General features: G+C 37.7%; 1 protein-coding gene across 1 annotated transcript; it reads left to right on the top strand.

Moving 5' to 3' along the window:
• The first annotated feature begins 13,912 nt into the window (after positions 1 to 13,912).
• On the top strand, positions 13,913 to 21,217 carry LOC124291879 (probable ribosome biogenesis protein RLP24). Its single transcript, XM_046728944.1, has 4 exons — positions 13,913 to 14,150; positions 15,810 to 15,873; positions 20,614 to 20,696; positions 21,210 to 21,217. The coding sequence occupies exons 1-4, from the start codon at positions 13,928 to 13,930 to the stop codon at positions 21,215 to 21,217; spliced, it is 378 nt and encodes a 125-aa protein (XP_046584900.1). The 5' UTR covers positions 13,913 to 13,927.
• Positions 21,218 to 22,166: the final 949 nt, after the last annotated feature.

Raw genomic sequence — 22,166 nt, 5'->3', positions numbered from 1 at the left:
ACTGAAGGTGAAGTTAAACGCATATTTTTACAGTACGCTCTAAGTGTTATAACTGGCAAAAATATAACTGTAAATCTTGAGCGAGAATAGTAGACACATTAGTAATCAGCTACACTGCTGAACATGTCCAACGCTCAAGATTTACTAAAGAGGAGGAATAAGACTTTCTTAAGCAAGCCTACACGATAATGTTAATAATTGGAAAATCATTTTACTAAATGATCGCAGGTAGTTCAATGACAATAAGACAGTTTAAATTCTTTTAATGCTACCAGTATAAATTTTAGAGACCAGCGCCGAGTTTTTGCAGTATTCTAACAAACCACTTACTCTTCCAACAGATAGGTTCTGTTTGCAATGTTTTAACTCTTTTAAGGAATTTCAAAGCATCTATTTTTTTACCACAATTTAAATATCTAAGCGATAAACATCATTCATAAATTAAGTGAAAAAATGTGTTAAATCAGTTGTCAAGAACTCTAGAGTACTTCTTTTGATAGCGACGGTCTAATTTAGAACAACATTTTTATATTTATTCATATGATTATTAATTATCAAAATTATTATATAAAATTATGGCGCCCATCCCCGACAAATATTTTTATTTCCTTAAAACACACTTTTTTGTTTTGTAATTCTATGCATGCACACATAATTCAACGTATTTAAATTCAACTCAGCTAAATTTCGAACCATTGAAATATTCCGTCAAACTGCCTATGTGAGAAAAACGAAATGAGAGATAACAGTTTCATTGGGATCTTCCCACTTACCCAACTCCTATTGTTTCAGTAGCAGAACTCACTGGGGCGTGATAATCCCCGTTAATCCCTTATTTTGTTCCCGTTTCATTTGCTCAAAGCACATGATTCTATATTTTCTAAATGCATACAAGACTACATGCAAGTATCGTCATAGATAACGCAACTTATTTTATCTTCATTAAAAAAATTGATAGTGTTAATCTCTCATCAGTGGGTCAAACATTTTAGTCCATGTATGAATAAGATGGGCCAAACAAATGTTCCTGGTTATGATAAACTCAATAAAAGGCAGTGAGTCTGACCATCCGGTTCTGTTAGTCGCAGTGATTACATATGAAATCGTTGTACGATGAGGTAGAAATATGTTATATCAGTGATGTCTAGCCAGAAGACTTATGTGGTAATTAATTAATGATACATGGCATTAGATCCCATATGATTCAATAAACGTTGCGTAAAGACAGTTTGACCTTTTTATGTAAGTTAAACGAATTTCTACGGTTTGCACAGTTTCAGGTTTTAAAAGTTTTACAAGCGTCTAAATAGGCTTAACTAAAATGTTCTCCAATTGTTATTGACTTTGTCAGTGTACTCCGGCCCATTGACACTTGCTCGCATATGCCCATATCCAGTCTTTGCTTTCAGGTGACGTTTAAGTAATGGGTATAATTGAAAAAAGACTCAAATTCGTGCCTCATCATTTGTTGCTTCGTCACAGGTTGACATTCATAATTACCTGGATGCATGTATATCTTGGTTGAATAAGAATGCATGAGGCTTTAAGATCGGCAATTTCATCAGGCTGTTTCCGATCTCTCGCCCGCCCGGAACTTTCATTCCGGCGTTAAATGTTAGAAAAATGTCTTACCTAAACTTTCTCCGTCGCTGTGGACATTTCTACCCGGGTGTAATATAAAATATAGTCCTACCTTTGCATATGTATACCAGGTCAGCTTGACCTTCCTACGTCCACATTTATTAAAGAAATTGTTCCGAACCAAAGTGACTCAATGTACGTCGTAGATTAATTAAAAGAAGATAACCAAGTGATCTATTTAATAAACATTCATGGTTGAAAAATACGGAGGGCCTTGTTCAGAGTATGTGCGTAGGCGAATGGAGATCAATCAGCTGTACATATATTTGAACAGTATCGCGAGGGGATGTGTGCTTAATATGAAAATACAAGAAGATGTAAATCGGACTATGGCTTTCATTTCGACGTGTAATTTACGCACACTGCAACACAACAGTGTCCTTTTGTCAAGAGAAATTGTTATCTGGAAGTGCCTTCAGATAGCTTTTACGTACGTTTCCTTCAATCTCGAATCAATTTAAAAACAAGAAATTTGGACAAGAAGCTATTATATCATTATGTCTTCTTACAAATAAAAGCTGTGTAAGTTAAAAAAAAGTTGATTATGTCAGGGCGGGTTGGGATGGGGGTAAGTGTGGAAGTTGTTCGTGAAGAAATCACTGATTGTATTTTATTCTATTTTTACATAACCAATTCTCATGATATCCCAGTTAAGACAATCTTCGCTCATCATTTTGATCTCTGGATTGTTGGGTTTGACGCGATGTTTGTACAATCCATCGTCGTATAGCTCCAATATGTGCTGTGTACGGCGTTAAACGATAAACACATTAACAAAACATGTTAACTTTGTCGTGAGGTCCGGGAGGAAGCTTATCAGTACGGGCGAAATAGCGATACACTGCTTGTCTCAAAGTATTGTTTTAAGGTGAAAATGCATCCCTAAAGCATTACTTAGAGAATTACAGCAGATTCCGTATTTCGATTAGCAGTATGACACAGAACTGATAACCTTTGGCTCATGACTAAGAACGGTTAAACACATAATGGAGACCATTCTCTTCCCACAGAGGTTACTTGTCATATCGTCCTACGTAGGAAGATATGACAGGAGTAACCTCTGTGGGAAGAGAATGAATGGAAACAGAAAGACGTGAATAAGAGAAAGATAAACATTGATATATATATATATATATATATATATATATATATATATAGAGAGAGAGAGAGAGAGAGAGAGAGAGAGAGTGTGGAGAGTAGCTCAACATTTCGGAAGCCAAGCCACTTTACTAAGTTCCCCGTAGGATACGAGCCTGCTCTGTCTTGTGTTGAAGTTGTACTTGGAGAGATATGGACTGAGAGACAGTAAACATATGTGAGTATAGAACTTAGTGTTGCGTTTATCCTTGAATGTGTGTAGGCCAGTACATGAATGTGATGTAGTTAGTTAGGAGTCACGGTCGCCCGACCCCTCACTCCTTGACTGAGCATTCCCCATGGACCAAGCGAGTGCAGAGCTGGAGCTTACATCTCCACTGACAAGGTGGAACGACCATAATCAATAAGTAACTGTGGTAGCGTTTACTAACACCCAAACGCCAGTTACGACAGTACAGACAACAAGACACACCATGGTCCACACAACCGGAAAAATACAAACGTTGTCAAAAACATGATCAGACTCAAAACAACGCTGGAACATTGCAAACATAAAGTCCAGAAACACATTTAACACATTCCTTTATCAAACATATCACCATCCAAAAAAGCCCCAAACCCAATCTTGTTGGATCCCATGTTAGAGTTGGGTGAAAACAGCGCCATGTTAGCCGCCTGTAGTTAGCAGCGGGTTCCTTATTCGGTTTTCGAATAAGGAATAACGTGCTGGCAGGGGATTCGTTATTCATTCTATGCCCATCAGTTCTATAAAAAAATAAAATATAAGATATAAGCTAACCAGCACCGTTCGAAAAACGAATCACGAAAATCGAACCCGCTGCTAACTTCAGGCTGATCCATATGTTAGTATTTACATAGATGACAGTGGATCGTTACGACCCCACTTTTCTATGTATAAAGTTCAACCCCGCTTATCCTGACCCCTAGATATTCGGACACCTCACTTATCAGACAACATTTCCGTAAACAACAAAATATACTACATTAATACTTCCATTATCCGGAAATCCAGTTTCCGGAAATCCATGGCCAGTTTCCGGATCACGACAGCGAATTTTACTTACCAGCCTTGCAGAATATGCACAATTGTGTCCCACTTTATGAAGAGCGTCCACGTTTGATTATGTGTGTTTTGTAATTCACCACCTGGTATTCAAAATGACCTAGTATCGTGTGATTATCATGCTAAATTAATCCCGGTCTTACATGATTTGGGTACAAAATATATGCCCAGCTATATATGGTGTAATCATATTGTTATTTCTAAAGCAATCTGGATCGGTAAAAAGAGCAAAACGTGCTCATGTTAACACGGTTGGTTAGTATACGTTGTACAAAATAGTTCAAAACATAATGTACAATTGCACAAATGGAATATATAAAGTCAGTATTTTAAAGTAAGTGGTGTCTGTGGAAAAATATAAGAATGCTGCTATCCTTTCTACGTGAATTTAAACGTGCTCAAATCATTTGCTTTTGACGATAAAGTCGTGAACTGATTTAAGGATGCCCGTGTTTGTGGAACTATCATATTGTATTTGTGGTAGGTAAAGAAAAATGTGAGTAACTGTTGTATCCTCAAATCGATTCCCACATGTGCAGACGGGGATATCTGATACCTGACGTCTAAACCGCTTTATCAGCGTTAAGTCGGTGCAGCCGAGTCTGAGGCGACAGTGGAAAATTTGTGGTGTCTGTGGAAAAATATAAGAATGCTGCTATCCTTTCTACGTGAATTTAAACGTGCTCAAATCATTTGCTTTTGACGATAAAGTCGTGAACTGATTTAAGGATGCCCGTGTTTGTGGAACTATCATATTGTATTTGTGGTAGGTAAAGAAAAATGTGAGTAACTGTTGTATCCTCAAATCGATTCCCACATGTGCAGACGGGGATATCTGATACCTGACGTCTAAACCGCTTTATCAGCGTTAAGTCGGTGCAGCCGAGTCTGAGGCGACAGTGGAAAATTTGGCGGAATCTAGAAACATAATGTAAGTCCGGTCTATTCATAATTCTATCAAAACGATTAATCAAAATATATACTTTTTAATGAGTGAGTGAGTTAAGTTTTAAGCCGCTTTTAGCAATATTCCAGCAATATCACGGTGGGGAACACCAGAATGGGCATAACTTGTTTTATGAGCGTACATTAGTTACTTCATCAAGTAGATTTTGTTGATCGTGGCCGGAAGAAACGATCTGGCATAAGACTGGTTCTTGATTTGACTGTCTGTAAGTTTGATCTATTGCTAAGATTATAATTGTTATTTTTAGAGAAGTGAGTTGGTACGGGTTCGCGAGATATTTAGGTGAAATACCTTTTCTCATTTTGTAAAATGTAATCAATTTGAAACGATGTCTTTCGTTCTTTGAAAGGTTGAAAATGTATTTCTTTGTATATCTTGACATGGCTACTACCACGAACGGCCCCACAAATAATTCTCAGGGGGACCAAATACAAATTCCCGAGTAATAATGGTTGTTCGTTGGTACAGTGGTCCCAGATATGACAACAGTAGTCGATGTTAGGCAGGATTAAGACACAACACATAGTATCAAGAGGATTCTGGTCAGTCTGTACTTAAAGAGCAGTTGATCATTTGACTTACTTATCTGATAATTTTGTTGATTTGGATTTTCCCTGAATTTTCTCTTGAAGTGTAATTCCTAAATGTTTATGACTTTGAGCTTTTCTATTTCTATGTATCACCTAACCTTTCAAATCTATACTCCGGCTTTGAGTGCAGTAGCCCTTGTCAAACAACTTTTGAGCAAGATTCCCATGGTGCTCCTTAAAATATGAGGAGAAAGGGAACGTTCAATTGTACATCAAACATTGTGTGATGCAGACACTAAAGGCTGGAACAGGCAGAACATTGTTTGACATAGGTATGAACGAGCTGTTAGAAAACAGTAACAATTTCAGTACACAAAGAAGGGTCACTAAGTATTGTCTATTTACGGTAATTCATAGGGACCAAGGTACACATGACTGTCTCGGTTATATACTGACATACTGAGTTTTCGTGTTGGAGAGGTCTGTGGCGAGGAGAGAGAGAGCTAAGTGTATCGGTACACTTTGTCGGAGAGTCATGTACTGGTTTGGTCTAACACTAAATCAGACTTTTTGACTAAATGTTATAATTTTCGTCTTATTGGGGTTGCAAACAAGAGTACTAGTTAAATAGTATCTTTACTTTACTGAGAAAGTGTAATCCAGTCATCGAAAAACTATATCATTTTTTCGAAAAGTTATCTCCAGCAGGACAGCCCGCACGTCTCACCACGGTCCAGTCGTCCACATGTGACGTCGGTCAAGAAGACAACCATATTTTGTTGGTGCATCTACGGAATTTATACACCCACCCAGTTTTACAATTGTCCATAGGCACCCAAGCTGAGTTTGTCAACTTCATAGGTTTTGGATTGGATGTATGATGGTAAGAGGTGGCACCATACCAAAATGGCGCACGACATCGTTCAATATCATTATCTGCCCTTTGTGCAAATACGGGGACGTTGCAACAGCTAGTGGCCGATGTTTTAGGGCAACATAACATTGCTGCACTGCTATGGTCGACTGTTACTCCAGACCTCTTCCCCGAAGCATGCTTTGGATAAGATCAGTATCCTGGTATGGGTTTTGTCGATGGATTTGTTATGATGTTTAATTGCCATTTTAAATTGATCAGTACTTACACCACTTGATATGAAGCAGTTTGTTTTCCCCGTTGATATATAAAATGTCAGAGCAAGATAACATCCATCGAAACTCATTCCATTGGCCACAAACGATCAAATAGCGGCGAAAAGATTATAAATAGAGATCCACTGAACATTTTGAATAATGAACTTTGTGTCATCTTTTATTTTTCATCATAACCATGAACAACTCTCACTCGCCTTCACACGTTTGTGAGGCATCACGACTGTGCAGTCGCAATTGTGTAGCCGACCCACATTCGAACTGACTTTTGTTTCAGTTCAGGCATACTTGTACAATGTATGAACAAATTCTAACGAATGTTTAGATGTTCAGTCTAACTTGAAAGCTCTTTATGAGACTGTACTATAGCTTCATAAAGGCATTGAAGTGTGATATCCTGTGCTTCGTTGTCAGTCACCCATAGACATGCGGCCAGTTCGCCCCGCAATGTTGGATCTGAAGGTGTGGATGAAGATTCATCACTTTTTTACATTCATGGAGGTTTGTGGCTTCTGCAGCATTCCTGGTGGTTGATCCATGGTCCTTTTTGGGTTTTCCTGACTGAGTTTGGGACTTTGTTGGAAAGTGTTGTTCTCACGTGTGTTCGCTCGCATGTAAACCATGAACCATTGATTCATTCAACCTTTCAAATCCTCCGGCTTTGAGTGTTGTAACCCTTATCAAACAACTTTTGAGTAAGATTCGTATGGTGCTCCTTAAAATATGAGGAAAGAGCACGTTCAATTGTACATCAAACATTGTGCAATGCAGACACTAAAGGCTGGAACAAGCAGAACATCGTTTGACATATAGGGAACTTAATTTTCGTTTGGGAGAGGTCTGTGGCGAGGAGAGAGAGAGCTAAGTGTATCGATACACTTTGTCGGAGAGTCATTCTTGTCAGGACGGGTAGCAGCAAAAGTAGTTGTTGACTGTTTTGAGTCTGATTCTCTGCCCTCCGTCTTCGATTGTCGACCGGAAGGCTGAGGATCGCAAAATGCAAGTTTTAACTCTAGAGGACAATCTGATCCATCCGGGAATTTTAGTGTTGGTCTGAACGAATCGAAACGCGGGATCCGCGATGGGCCCTCTTGGCATGATTCACTGGACTCGTCACCATATGTTGAAGGTGCAGAGGGATGGCGCTGTCTCTTATGTGTTGTCTTCATATCAACAGCTCCCTGTCACAGAGAGTATTTGCTACAAATGATTCTCCTGCGAAATTCCTTTATAGACTCTTTCTGCTCATTTTTGTCCTCCATGTCAAATACGGAATCGCAGTTTATACTATTGGACAAATTCATAACAGTCTTCTTGGATGCTTTTCTTGCCTCAAAGTTGTCACTGTACCATGGAGTCTCGACCGTCGATACTTTGTTGTCAGTAATATCAGTCTTTTCACTGTATTCCTCAGGTTGAGGAGTGGGCGAAACTGTGACAGCTTTCAAAACCTGTGTGGATACGTTTTTGTCATCAATCAAGAGAATACCGGAGATGCTCTGGTTTATAGGACTTTCGCGAGAATTGTCTACATCCCTCTCACAAATATGGCTAGTAGGATCATTTGCCTTGATATCAGTTAAATGTACTAATGGTAAACTGTAGGTCTTTCCAGCTAGATTGCACATTGAATCCCAGCGTTGTGGAGAGGTTGCACCCCGTAGGTCATTGCTAGTTGTTGGAATGCAGTCGGTTGATTCATTCATATCCCTTTCATGCTTTTCTACTTCAAGATTCAGACTGGATTTGCTCCAATTATTTGGATGAAGCTGAGGTTTGGCAAGAGGTTTATGTCCCAAAACTGGCTCAGGAGATCGGAAAGCTGTAAAGGTTTGTGCTCTTTCTCTAGCAGTGGGCGATTGGTTACTAAAATCTCCATTAGACACAGCTGCATTTAAATCAGGACAAGAGTTGGCACAATTGAATTGAAAATCACAAGTGAATCTTATTGATATTTGCTCATGTCGGCTTGTAGTGCGATCCACTAGCGCTTGTATTGGGTCCTGTGTGGGTAGTAGGTGAAGTTCGTACAAACTGAAGGTAGGTTTGTATGTTGTGTCGATATGTGTAGGATTCCTATCATCTATGTTAGGAATTTGAGAAACTGAAGCTCTTTTCACACGCCGAGCTGCAACTGGTTCTTGACTTGTGAATGGGTAGGGCCTTCCTTGAATGGTAGCTACCGCTTTGAGTTGACTTTGATTATTGCTTTCGTGACTGATATTCGAATTTGTAACTGGACACATTTCCTGGCCACTACTGCCATTTAGATGACCAGAGGAGGGTTGCATGTGATCAGAGCTTTCTTCAAAACTACCGAAAATGGATTCACGTCGGTCCGTGTTGTGTCTTGCGTTGTGGTTCGTATCACTGGTAAAGACAGATTGTCTGAAAAATCTGCTTACAAACATGAGAAGGAATGGTTTCAAACCCTTCGGGATGGCCTGCAATAAGCGATACCACCATTGACTTGACACAGTGGAAGCACATTTCTTGTCATGAATCAGACCAATGAATGAGATGGAGGCGAGGCATGCGAATGACAGAACTTCCACCAGGATTACCAAACGTATTGCCATAGCTGAACTCATTTCGTTCTTCTTGTCATTGTAGGTATTCTGTTGAGGACGTGTTTCCACAGCAGCCACTCTAGTTCCCATCTTGAGAATCCATCTGCTGAGGCTGCAGGTTACTCCAACCGTTGTTGCAACCAGCGTCATGGATGTCAGGAAGGTGAAGGCATTACTTGCCACCACAGATCTACTGGCAGCACACATTGGATCGGAGGTGAAGTGGGAGGTCCACGGAGTTATCACACCTATATTAGAAGAAGAGTGAAAATGGTAGAACATGCAATCATCTGTGGAAATGGTTTGGTCGATCTGATTCAATGTTAGCAATAACGAATACATATCTTGTCAAGATTAAGATGCAATCATCTGTGGAAATGGTTTGGTCGATCTCATTCAATGTTAGCAATAACGAATACATATCTTGTCAAGATTAAGATGCAATCATCTGTGGAAATGGTTTGGTCGATCTCATTCAATGTTAGCAATAACGAATACACATCTTGTCAAGATTAAGATGCAATCATCTGAGGAAATGATTTGGTCGATCTGATTCAATGTTAGCAATAACGAATACATATCTTGTCAAGATTAAGATGCAATCATCTGTGGAAATGGTTTGGTCGATCTCATTCAATGTTAGCAATAACGAATACATATCTTGTCAAGATTAAGATGCAATCATCTGTGGAAATGGTTTGGTCGATCTCATTCAATGTTAGCAATAACGAATACATATCTTGTCAAGATTAAGATGCAATAATCTGTGGAAATGGTTTGGTCGATCTCATTCAATGTTAGCAATAACGAATACACATCTTGTCAAGATTAAGATGCAATCATCTGTGGAAATGATTTGGTCGATCTGATTCAATGTTAGCAATAACGAATACATATCTTGTCAAGATTAAGATGCAATCATCTGTGGAAATGGTTTGGTTGATCTCATTCAATGTTAGCAATAACGAATACATATCTTGTCAAGATTAAGATGGGTGGTTTGTTGTTTAACGCCGCAATATTCCAGTCATATGACGGCGGTCTGTAAATTATTGAATCTGGACCAGACAATCCAGTCATCAACAGCATGAAGATCGATCTATACCATTGGGATACGATGACGTGTGTCAACCAAGTCGGCGAACCTGACCACCCGATCCCGTTAGTCGCCTTTTACGACAGGGTTGCTGAAGACCAGTTCTAATCCGGATCTTCAGGGGTTTCAATGCATAGACATTACTATTTTCACACAAAAACAGTTTCATTATTTATATCTGTGAGATCTTTCGAGTAACACCTTGTATATGTGCCTGTGATCAGGTTGATTCTAGTAGCTTGACATTAAACCTGGGTATGACACGCTGTCTAAAACCCAAGTAAAACTGGCTAGCTAGACTGGAAAGGGCCATCCTTCACATCACGTCAATACATAATACAACACCACAAACCAGACAGACCAGATCCCGTGAATCCGAAATCCGGATGCTGATAAATGTTGGTAATAGATGCAGTATCCCATAACCAATCTGGAAAGTTATTAATGTTTATGTTCAGGTTTGTCCCACATCTGAAAGTGAGTGTTTGTCTTCACGGCCAAGTACCTGGAATATCAAGTGACAAAAAAACCTAAGTTTATACAACACATTGAAACCCCCCCCCCCCCACGTACACACACATACACGCACACACTCACACCCATCTATCTATCTGTCCATTTGTCTGTCTGTCTCTCTATCTGTCTATCACACCAAATAAATAGAACATCAAATGTGCTTCAGATGTGCTTTTCACCTAGAAAAACAAGCTGCATATAGTGTTCATCGCGTAGAGTGTAAGTGAGTGAATTTGGTTCAAAGCCGCTATGGACAATACCACGGCGTGGCAGCTTAATGAGCGGGCAAAGCCTGATGTCATACACGTGGCAGACGTTTTTGACCTTGGCATATACTGCTGTCAAAAGTACAAACATAATCGGAATAACCCGGGATTCGAACTTGTGCCTCGCATACATCCCCTAGCGATTTGGAGAACTAGGCCATTCGTGTCCCCTAGTAGCAAATTTCGATGTAGATAATACTTGAGCAGAAAGTATATTGTGTTTGGTAGCAGGACAGGATCATGATTGTACCATATAAAACATATTAAATGCTTCTCCTTGTAGTGAGTGAGTTATGTTTCGCGCCGATCATGACATTAAGGGTAAAATAAATACCAAGGGCACCAGAGGTGTGCCTCGCACGGGTGACCTGGTCGTGTACATCCGGGGTCATACCTCATCATCCGTCTGACGTATCCCTATCCGTATTATTGACAAGTATTCGCATATACGTTTTCACTTGAGATATTATTACTGTATCACAGTTGAATGAAGTTCAATTAAATTGAATTATGTGTCATGATACTTTCATGTATTTTTAACCACATATTTACAACCTCCAAAACATGAATTCTGAGCGAAACTAAACTTTCTCGCCCAGGGGCCCAGCTTGCTCTCTCGAATCTTAGCGCTTTGTTGATTATGACACCTATCACTATACAACAGACTGTTTGTGGCACCAACATGGTAAACGGGTGTCGCAAACATCAGCCGGTTTTCGGTTAGCATATTGATGATTAAACATGAAACGTTGTTTAAGGCGGCATTCCATCTGTGTCATCACTTCACATATCCACCAATGTACACATATTCGTTGTACACACCTGTCTATAGAAAGGCCAGCTGTTGCGACAAGAGCTACACTGCTTATATAATCCATGACAGCTTGAATTCCTGGGAGATGGTGCTCCTCGGGGGAGGCCAGCTCGTACACCTGCAGACCCGTCCCCAAAGCAAGGAGAGCCATGTCGGCGACAGTCATTAGGGCAAACAGACCTGCAACAAAAGAGCAGATGTGGAAGTGGACAGTGCATCTTTTTGCGTCGGCACTTGCTCTTACTTATGTATTTTCGCTTAAAAGGTCCTTTGAAACAACTACTGATTCATCCCACCAACTTCAGAATACAACTGTTACTTCTTCGTTTTTTACTTTTGTGCTAGTTTAAACGCATCAGTTCAGAGGATGTTGTATACACTTTCTGCTGAACAATTTCATTAATGGCCAATAGTTATCCCCTGTATGTTCTTTGAATTAATTTGTTCACTCTGTGTTAAGGAAGTAAGCAGTTTATTAACTGAGTGTGTTTATTCAACATATACAGTCCTAAAATTGTCATTGTATATGTATAGTGAGATAATACCTTTATCATTGACCTTTCAATAATCTTTGTTTCGTAAGTCTTACTTTATTGCCTGTATTTACTTTTTATATGGTCAGGGAGTATTTGCAACAATGTCCTTGAATTGACTGGGCAAAACTGGGCTGTTTACGTCGCGGTGGTGTAGACTAATGCTTAAAGCATTCGATTACCCGCATGGGTACACTGTGTGACGCCCATTTCTGGTGTCCCCACCGTGAGTTTGATTGTCTACTGCTGGGCTGTTATTTTTTCATAATTGTCTGAGTCTCGGATGCTACTTGGAGAGCAGGACATGTTTAGCCTTTTCGCTAACACCTGTCAAGTGGTCAATTGATTTGATTTTCACTAGTATTTGACCTCTTACGCCACATCTAATTTACTGAGGCTAATTATTTACTGGTATTGAGGATTTAAATAAAATAGTTCCTGCCTCAATGCTTTGTAGTCAAGGAATATTTTACTAGACCTTGACCATAGGTCTAAAGGTATCCTCTTGTTTACTGTAGAATAACATATGTGTGTTGTATTGTCAGATAATACTGTAAGAATGTGTGTATATTCAGGGGTCACTTAAAAATTATTTGCGTTGTCTATGCAATTAAATGAAATTTGTGCCCATACAGTTGATTAGCACTGATGATTAAGTCGTTGAATACGACAGAATAAAAAAAAAATTCTAATTATCGCCATTATGATGAAAATGTGAAGGCAACATCAGTGATCCTTATCTAGTTAATGGACCCAAAACCATTTACTTGACTTTATTCAACCCTGTGCTAGTTGATCCTAAACACGAGTAACTCCAAGCATGGAGAAAATTGAGGCGCGCAATGTTATCAAGTTTTTGCACTTGAATGGATGTACTGCCCGACAGATTCAAGAGGAGATGAAATCTGTTTATAGTGAAGATAGCCCATCTTATCTCATAACTTTGAAGTTTGTGCAAATGAAATGGGCGCTGATTAATACTAAGATCAAGACGATTACGTGTATTTCCTGATGCACATCTGTGTGTTGTGTATCTTCCTCTTGTGTGTTTTGCTTAAAACAATCCTTAATTGCATGAACAACTATAACACATGTCACTAACTCATAAAAGACAGCTTTATCTTAACAACAACAACAACAACAACCCATAATTCTAATATTGACTGTGACAAACATCACAATAAGAAACATACTTTCTAAAGTTTAATTTGATTTTTCGTTTTTAGTCTCCCAAACCCATTGATGGCTAGAATGCACTTTACCGGGCGCAGCCCTCGCTGCTCCCTTTACGATCCTTAGGTTTAGGGTAAGGGCATGCCACCCTTTACGATCCTTAGGGTAAGGGTATGCCACACTTTACGATCCTTAGGGCTAGGGTTTAGGGTTAGGCACCCTTTACGATCCTTAGGGTTAGGGTTAGGGTTAGGGTTAGGGAACCCCAGCAGCGCTAATTAATCTGAAAAAGTGCGCCCGGTAAAGTCCAGTACTCCCCCATTGATATTTGCTGAGATTGCAAGATTGGTCTATTAACCAAGTTTTATTTATTTTTGAGAAATGTATAAAGAGATTTGATTTCAACTCAGCCTGTAGTAGATTTACCCTCTTTGTCCTATTTATAAAAAGCAAGAAGAAAAGTATTTGTGGAAAGATTTGTTTCCATTCAATGATATATTTCTTGTTTTTCTTTCAGATTTTTAAATTCTGTCGATCAAAATGTCACAAAGCATTTCAGAAGAAGAGAAACCCAAGGAAAGCTCCATGGACCAAGGCATTCAGGAAAGCTCATGGCAAAGAACTTACAATCGACCCATCGTTTGAATTTGAAAAGAGAAGAAATGTTCCTGTTAAATATGACAGAGAGCTTTGGCAAACCACATGTGAGCTTCGTAATCAAACACTTGGGGTCAAGAGGCCCCATGGGTGTCATGGGTGTATTCGAGCCTAACAGGACTATGGAGTTTGGATCCAGGTTTGGCTTGACACTGAACGTTGTGTCAGTGGCATCTTTCCCATCTTCTTTTGTTTTATAGGTGGTGATGGCATAACATTGTGGTTTGATTTTAAATATAAGTACAATGTGTGAAGATCATTTCGGGTTTCCTCAATCATGGTATTTAGGGAATATTGCTAAAAATGTCATAAAATATGACTTGCTCACTATTTGATTTTAGAAGAAAAGATATATAAATGTACAGTTGGAATTTGGTATTACATATTCAGTATGTCGACCAAGTAGCAACTACAGCAGGGGTGGAAATAACCCATTGCCCGACGTCCCAGTCCAGTGTTCTATTCTGTCGGGCAAGACGATTTGTATATCACGCTGTACCGGTGTCCAGTTGACTTTCCAATGTTAATTATGTTGTTTATTTTAAAAAATCAACAAGAAAATCGGCCGGTATAGTGGACAAATTATCAGGGCAAGTGATTTTACATGTGCCACTGTACCGGAGTACACTAGCAATTTTAAAGTTATTTCCACCCCTGTACAGTAAAGTGATCTGTACTCTAAAACCAGAATAGGTCAATATTCTTCTATAGAGTGTGTCACAACACAGCTTTATCAACATAATGTCTTCAACAAACATAAATGTTATAAATAATTTATGCCTATTTTTATATAATGTTGGGAAAATAAGAGATTCTGATTTTTAACTGTAAAACGCATGTTACTTCTTATATCTATGAATGTTTTGTGGGCCAGTGGCCTATTACTGACTAAAATGTCTGTCTGTCTGTCTGTTTAAGTGTAGGAGATAACTCATAGTTATTTTTGCATGTAGGTCTCATTCAAGGTAGTTAGTTGAAGGGCCACTATTCAGTATTTAGATTATCGGAGGCTTTCATAATCACTAATCTTCCAGTAACATTCACCTGACTGTTTTAATGTCAGAGAAGTAGCCATTTATATCTTGCCAATGCAACTAATTTCGAGTTGTTAAAACACTGCTCCAATTTCACATTAAAGGTATCTAAGCCACAGTTAGACCACCACAATATTAAAAGAACAGTCTGAAATGTAGATATAACAAGCTAAATCAAAGATGTTTCCTGTTTAAATACCATTCAGCAGTCATGTTAATCCAAGGGAGATAATTCATGTCCAACTGCCAACTGAAATGTCCCAGTATGACACCGCCAACTACTTAGAGACAACTACAATCAAATACCATTGTGTCTAATTGTGAAATGTCACACTTATGGTTTTATTAAAGTCCCAGAAAATTGAAATTCATAAGTTAATCATTCTGTGGGTTTGTTGATCCTCTGATAACTCAAAGCATTTATGTAGGTCCCATCAACTTTGACACATGTGTTGTTTTTTTTTGTACATGTTTATTTAGTTTGCTTTTAGCAATATTGAGCTAGGTTTCGTATGTTGAGAATTATTTCTTTCAATTTTCGTCTCATATCTTTGACTTTATTGCTTATGTTAGTTGAACTGTTTATCTAGACCAAAGATATTTTGCTTCTGAGTTTCACCTTTTGACTATTGAAAAAATTGGAGCAGCTGTTTATACCTTGCTTCTACTTTGTCCTTCAGTGAAAGCCATGCAGAAAATTCAGGAGATCCGGTCACGAAGGGAGAGACAGTTTGTTAAAAAACAGGTATCCGTGTTCCAGATGAGTGATTTTGAAATAGTATTTCTTTGTTTTTAGTGATGAGGATGCGTAATGCAAACTTGTCCTGCTGATGTGTATAATCAGAAACATGTGGGAATAAGTTAGGACATGTATGCTGAAGTAATTGCAAGTTTGTGAAAAGGGTCATTCCATGCATAAATAATGAATCATGACGTTTCATCATTGCCATTGATGGATATGTATCTGAATAAAGTACCCCAGATTCAGATCGTGATGAGACTCGTTAAGATTTTGGTTAGAATTGATCTTCAGTAACACACGCTTGTGGGCAAGAGGCGACTAATCGGGTGTCAGCCTTGCTAATTTGGCTGATACATGTCATTGTCTCTCTATTGCGTAGATTGATGCCCATGCTGTTGATCACTTGATTGTCTGGTCCAGACTTGATTATTTACAGACTGTCACAATATAGCTGCAATATTACTGAGTGCGGCGTTAGACAACAATCAATCAATGATCAGAGGCCCAGATAAGCTGCGTAAAATACGCATAGAATTACGCATTGAAAAATAATTGTTGCGTACCAATTACCCATTTAAAATGTTAGATACGCAAAGAGCTTAAAACAAATGCGTACGGAATATATTTATAAAAATCGCTTGCGTAATGAAAAAGACATCGATTGCTATCAAGTTGTACTGTTAGTATAGGACAAGTGTTGTACTGTCAGTATAGGATGAGTGATTTTATGAAATAAAAAATTTCCATTATATTTAAGTTGGTTTTGATTTGGTATGACATAAAGCAGAACATACCTGCTTAGTAAACTTACTCAATGACGTAATACTTATGTGAGTAAAGTGACTGAAATATGCACATATTTGAAAGCAGTGGGTAACGGAAAATGAAATACCCACTCCACATTCATAGTACCCACTCCAAAAAAATACAGTGGGTACAGTGCCCACATGAGCTAAATCTTATCTGGAGCTCTGCAATGATATTGTGAAAAACAGATTAACATGTCTTCTTTTTTTTTTCACTTTATTTCTTTTTTACGCATTGGTACAGTTTTATCATTCATACACAGCATTATTTCAAATACACAGCACAATTAAGTAACAAGCATAAGTGAGATCGAGTAGGTTATGTAAATAAGTTGTGGCATGATGACCAGAAAGTCGTGAACTTGCTATATTTGCATACCGAGTATGCATTATATTTATGGAGATTGTAACTGTGGTTTAATTTGGCTTTGAGACTTTCAAGGGTTGGACGTATATTTGCTAGTTTTCTGGAATATATATTCCTTTGTTATGATAAATATCAAGTTCAGAACATCTTAACGTTTTTCATGAAAGCCCAAAAGGATTGTTTTCGGATCCAGGTTTATAGGAGTGTCTGTTTTATCTTCAATCCAATTTAAAAGGTCTTGCCACAGCCTATTTACGTATCTGCATTCAAACATCAAATAAACAAAGGTTTCTTTTTCAGCCTTGCAAAATGTACATAGTGGTGATTCTAATATATTATAGTTGTTTAGGTCTTTATTGGTTGTGAGAATTCTGTGGACAATACGATATTGAAACCATCTTTCATTAGTGTTATGAACAGCTCTGAATGGTATAAAATGATAGGTATTCCATAAGTCAGGTGGAAAATTGTGATGAAGGTCGTTTTCCCATTTACATTGATATCCTAAACTTGGAATAGATTTAGCCTTGTTTAGTAGCGTTGTGTAGAAAATATTGCAGCCTCTCTTATTTTCATAGAGTATTTTTACATTCGGGGGAATAAAGGGTAAATGTCTTTGCTTTGTCAATAGCGTAGCTTCTTGCTTTGAATATTGTTTTATTGAAGATGCTAATCCCGCATATTCTTAGAAATTTGTCTCTACTCTATACATTTCTTTAAACTCAGTGAAAGATAGAAAGGATTCATCATCTTTTAGTACGTCATTTATAAAATTTACATTTGCTTTTAAGTAGTGTTCATATAGTATAGATTTGTTTCCATTTTTATATTGTTATTTGCCCAAATATACTGTTTGCAATAGTCGGATTTCGTGTAAGGATACCGTTCTTGTAAATCAGCCCAAGCATCCAGAACATCTTTCCAGAAAAGGTTTTTAAGTTTTGGGATGATGTGTGTTTTCAAGTAATTTGAGCCCATTTCTATTGGGTTTGTATTATTTACCATGTTATTTAAGATATTGTCGAATTTAGAATTTGTTGTAAACAGCCTTCTTATCCATGATATTTTTTTAGATTTTATAGTTTCGAGTATATCTGGAACTTTCAAGCCGCCTTCTTTATAGTTTCTGATTATCAGAGACCTTTTTATTTTATCTTGTTTGTCTCTCCAAATAAATGCGAAGATCTTTTTCTGGATCATTTGAATTGTATTCATTTTGGGGTTTGGTAGTGAGGAAAATAGATGATTGAGCGTGGGCAATATTAGGCTTTTCAGGATAGTTATTCTGCCGAATGGTGTGAGATCTCTATGTGACCAAAGTTTCGTTAATCTATCCATTTTCTTTAGTTTATCTTTATAGTTTCTTTCCACCATTTCTGCCTTATTATGTTGAAATATGATACCTAGCAGTTTGAAAGGTCTTTGCGTTCAGTCCAGAATATAGTCTCTGCAATACTGTGTACTTGAGAATTGTTTAGAACCTATCCACAATACTTTAGTTTTATCAATGTTTATTTTAAGACCAGAGAAGGATGTGTATTGTTTAAGCACTTCTAATGTTGTTTGAAAAGAACGTTCAGACCCGTCCAAGATTATAGTTATATCGTCTGCGAACTAAGTTAGCAAATATTCTAAGTCAAACATTTTTATCTCTTTTATTTTGTCATTTTGACGTAACATGTGAGCAAGGATTTCTGCGACTATGAGAAATAGATATGGCGATAGAGGATCACCTTGTCTACAGCCTCTAGTAATGTGGAAGAAGTCTGATGCAAAACCATTTATTGAAACACTAGAATTTATGTTGTTGTAAAATGTTTTAATCCAGTGTTTGATTGATGGTCCAAAATTAAAGAAGTTAAGACATTTCTCAATAAAAGACCATTCCACGGAATCGAAAGCTTTTTCAAAGTCTATCATTATCAGTAATCCTGGTATATTCATATAGTCTGTATATTCCATAATGTCACTGACCAATCTTGTGCATTCGCCAATGTATCTACCTTTCATGAAGCCTTTTTGATCGTCGCTAATTATTTTCGGGAGTACACGTTTTATTCGCGCTGAAATTACGGACAAGGCTAGTTTATACGATATGTTAAGGAGTGATATAGGTCTGTAGTTTTTAATTTGGTCTTTAGGTTTATCTTGTTTGGGAATACATGTTATAAGGCCCTGTTTTGGGCTTACTGAAAGTTCACCTGTTTTGAATGCCTGATTCAACGAGTTAATCAAATATTTGTTAACATCTTGCCAAAGGAATTTGTAAAATTCTGTAGTAAATCCAGATGGTTCAGGACTTTTATTGTTTTTCATATTTTTAAGAGATTGAAGTACTTCATCATATTGTAGTGCGTCTTCCAGGCATTGAGATTCTTCTTCAGTTATTTTAGATATAGTGCAATTTTTAAAAAGTTCTTCAAGTTCTACATCTTTTATTTCTTTACTAGTATATAGATTCTGAAAGTAATCTTTGGTATGTTTAATAATATCCTTAGTTTCGAGTATAGTACCGTGTGCAGTTTCTAATCTAGCAACGGATTTATTTTGAAAGTTTTGTTTTTCAAGTGACAGGAAGTATTTCGACGGTTTCTTTCCCTGTTCATACCATTTCGCTTTCGATCTTAGTATAATGCCTTCTGTTTTGTATCGGTTAAGTTCTAATTGTTGTTCTTTGAGTTCATTTATTTCTTTTAATAATTTATCTTTATATTCTTCGTTCATGGCTGCATCTAATTTGACGTCAAGGTTTTCAAGTGCTTCATTGGTTTCCTGTTCTGCTTTAATTCTTTCTTTCTTTTTTTGAGATGAATATTTAATTGTATATCCTCAAATATTACATAATAAAACTTCAAAGAATATTTGTTCGTTTATCATTAATACTCGCTCTCCTTCAGTGGATCGACTATAATACTGATCAACAGTTTCTTGAATAATGCTTTTGATTCCTTTCACATAATGTGGATCTTGTAATAAACTATTATTAAATTTCCAGAAGCCTCTACCCCTTTCTATTTTTGTGAATTAACATGTCTGATGTCTGTCTTTAGAGGGTGACAGTTTGGTACACATAAGAACTATGGGTGTCACTGTTCGCGTATGTATTTAGATGCTTTGGGAGGTATGAGTCATGGCAGACTTTGCCATGTAGCAGTTCATGTGTTAATGTTGTACAATGCAAAATGTGTTAATGTTGTGCAATGCAAAGACCAGTCTCATAACTATTAAGTTCAGTGCTACCTTATTGTTTGTGAGACTAAATGATCACATCTGCGTACTGATTAATGTACAGGGTGACCAGATAAATCTGTGTGGGCATACTCTGTCACTTGGATTATCTATCTATTAGCAAAAGTAATGTGAGTATTTAACAGAGATGATGTCAAATACACAATATTCTCCATGAGGGCAATCCATAACTACTTGAAGTTACAGTATGAAGCACATTGTGTTTTGAATTGTTTTGATGGACTGTTTTGTGTGAGGTGAGTCATAATGACATGTGTTTTGAAGTGATTTGATGGACTGTTTTATGTCAGGTGAGTCATTATGACGTGTTTTGTGTTGTAGGTTAAAGAAGGGTAAAGAACTGAGAAAGGAAGCTGACATCAAGGAGGCTGAGAAGAACATCCATCTTATTAAGTCACCAGCAGGTATGTATAGAGAAGACCTAGTGTAGACCCACTAAGTGTGTTAGTGTAGCAGTGTAAATATGTGTCTGGCATTATAGTGTGTATCTTATAGGGCGATAACATCTCATACTTGCTCGTTATTACACTAAACCAGGGATTTACATGGAGTCCTGTATTTGAGGGTCCCTTGGACTCATACTCGTAATTTTCACTTAAACGTTATTATTAATACTGTTCTTGTTATTGTGTATCATGATCATCACATTGTTACAGTAATTAACTTACAAATAATACCATAACCCAGCTTGTAGCAAACTCAGTGATAACTTATTGTCACTTGATTGGAACTTTTACAAAAAAGTTTTGGACTTTTTCTGCTTCCCTGTGGACGCGCTAATAAATTTGGTTGTGTCAATTGTTATACGTATAGGACGCAGGAATTCGCGTCCTGTAAATCCCTGCTAAACATTATGAATAATACATCAACAGCGGACTTGTTATTGTAGTCGTTATCCAATATATGTGATGCTTCAGATGCCTAAGTATCTTAGTATCTTTGCCTCAGAACTCAGTTTCTGATAGTTACAGCAGACCTCTCAGTAAGTGAGCGTAACAGGCTAGTTCAATAACTCTGTAGAAGACTTCATTATGAATGGGTGACACTGTAGGTCCTCATTTATAGAGAAGCCCTATCATTGCTACAGAAGTCTGTACAAGTTTAGTTGACAGCCACCCATGAAGATCTGAGTTAGAATTGGTCTTTAGCAACCCTTGCTTGTTGTAAGAGGTGACTGATGATTGCTGATTTGCTTGACACGTCATTGCATCCCAATTTGCGTAGATTGATGGTCATGATGTTAATCACTGGATTGTCTGGTCCAGACTGGATTACTTACAGACTACCATTATATATCTGTAACATTTTGGAAAGCGGTGGTAGACAACAAACGAAACAACTTAATAGTCTGACATGATTTGTGTGGATTCACATTTAGGCCTGTTAAGGGGACATAACTCTGTAAGATCCGTGAAAGTGTCATACATCCTGTTCCAAATACAATTCATTTGCACCCGTGTGGCCACTGATGAAAATAGATAAAAAGCTGCTCCACATTTAAATGTGCATATAGCAAAGTGAGAAAACTGACCTCCTTTGTATTGCTTACATTAAATAATAGATGCTTCATATCAGTGAGGCAAGATAATATTATCATGACACTTCTTCCCTTGAAAGTCTTACCTTCATGCCTTTCCATTGTTGCTCTGTCCTTGTGTACCGTTGTCAAGGAGTTCTTGCATTGTAGATAATATTAGTTTGTGTTTCAAGTTGTAATTGGCTCCTTGCATACTATGCATTTTATACGAGATGAATCAGGGGGTCAGTTTTGTGAGTCTCTTTATCAAGACTGTTAATGTTCTATTTGGGATTACACTTTCTCAGTAACGTACAGCTTCTGTGATTCGAACCCACACTCTCAGTTTGAGGTACCT

Source organism: Haliotis rubra, unplaced genomic scaffold, assembly GCF_003918875.1.
Source record: "Haliotis rubra isolate DU_JTF1 unplaced genomic scaffold, ASM391887v1 Scf50, whole genome shotgun sequence".
Lineage (NCBI taxonomy): Eukaryota > Metazoa > Mollusca > Gastropoda > Lepetellida > Haliotidae > Haliotis > Haliotis rubra.
Note: the sequence above shows the minus strand (reverse complement) of the source record. Positions and strands in the feature narration are given on the sequence as shown.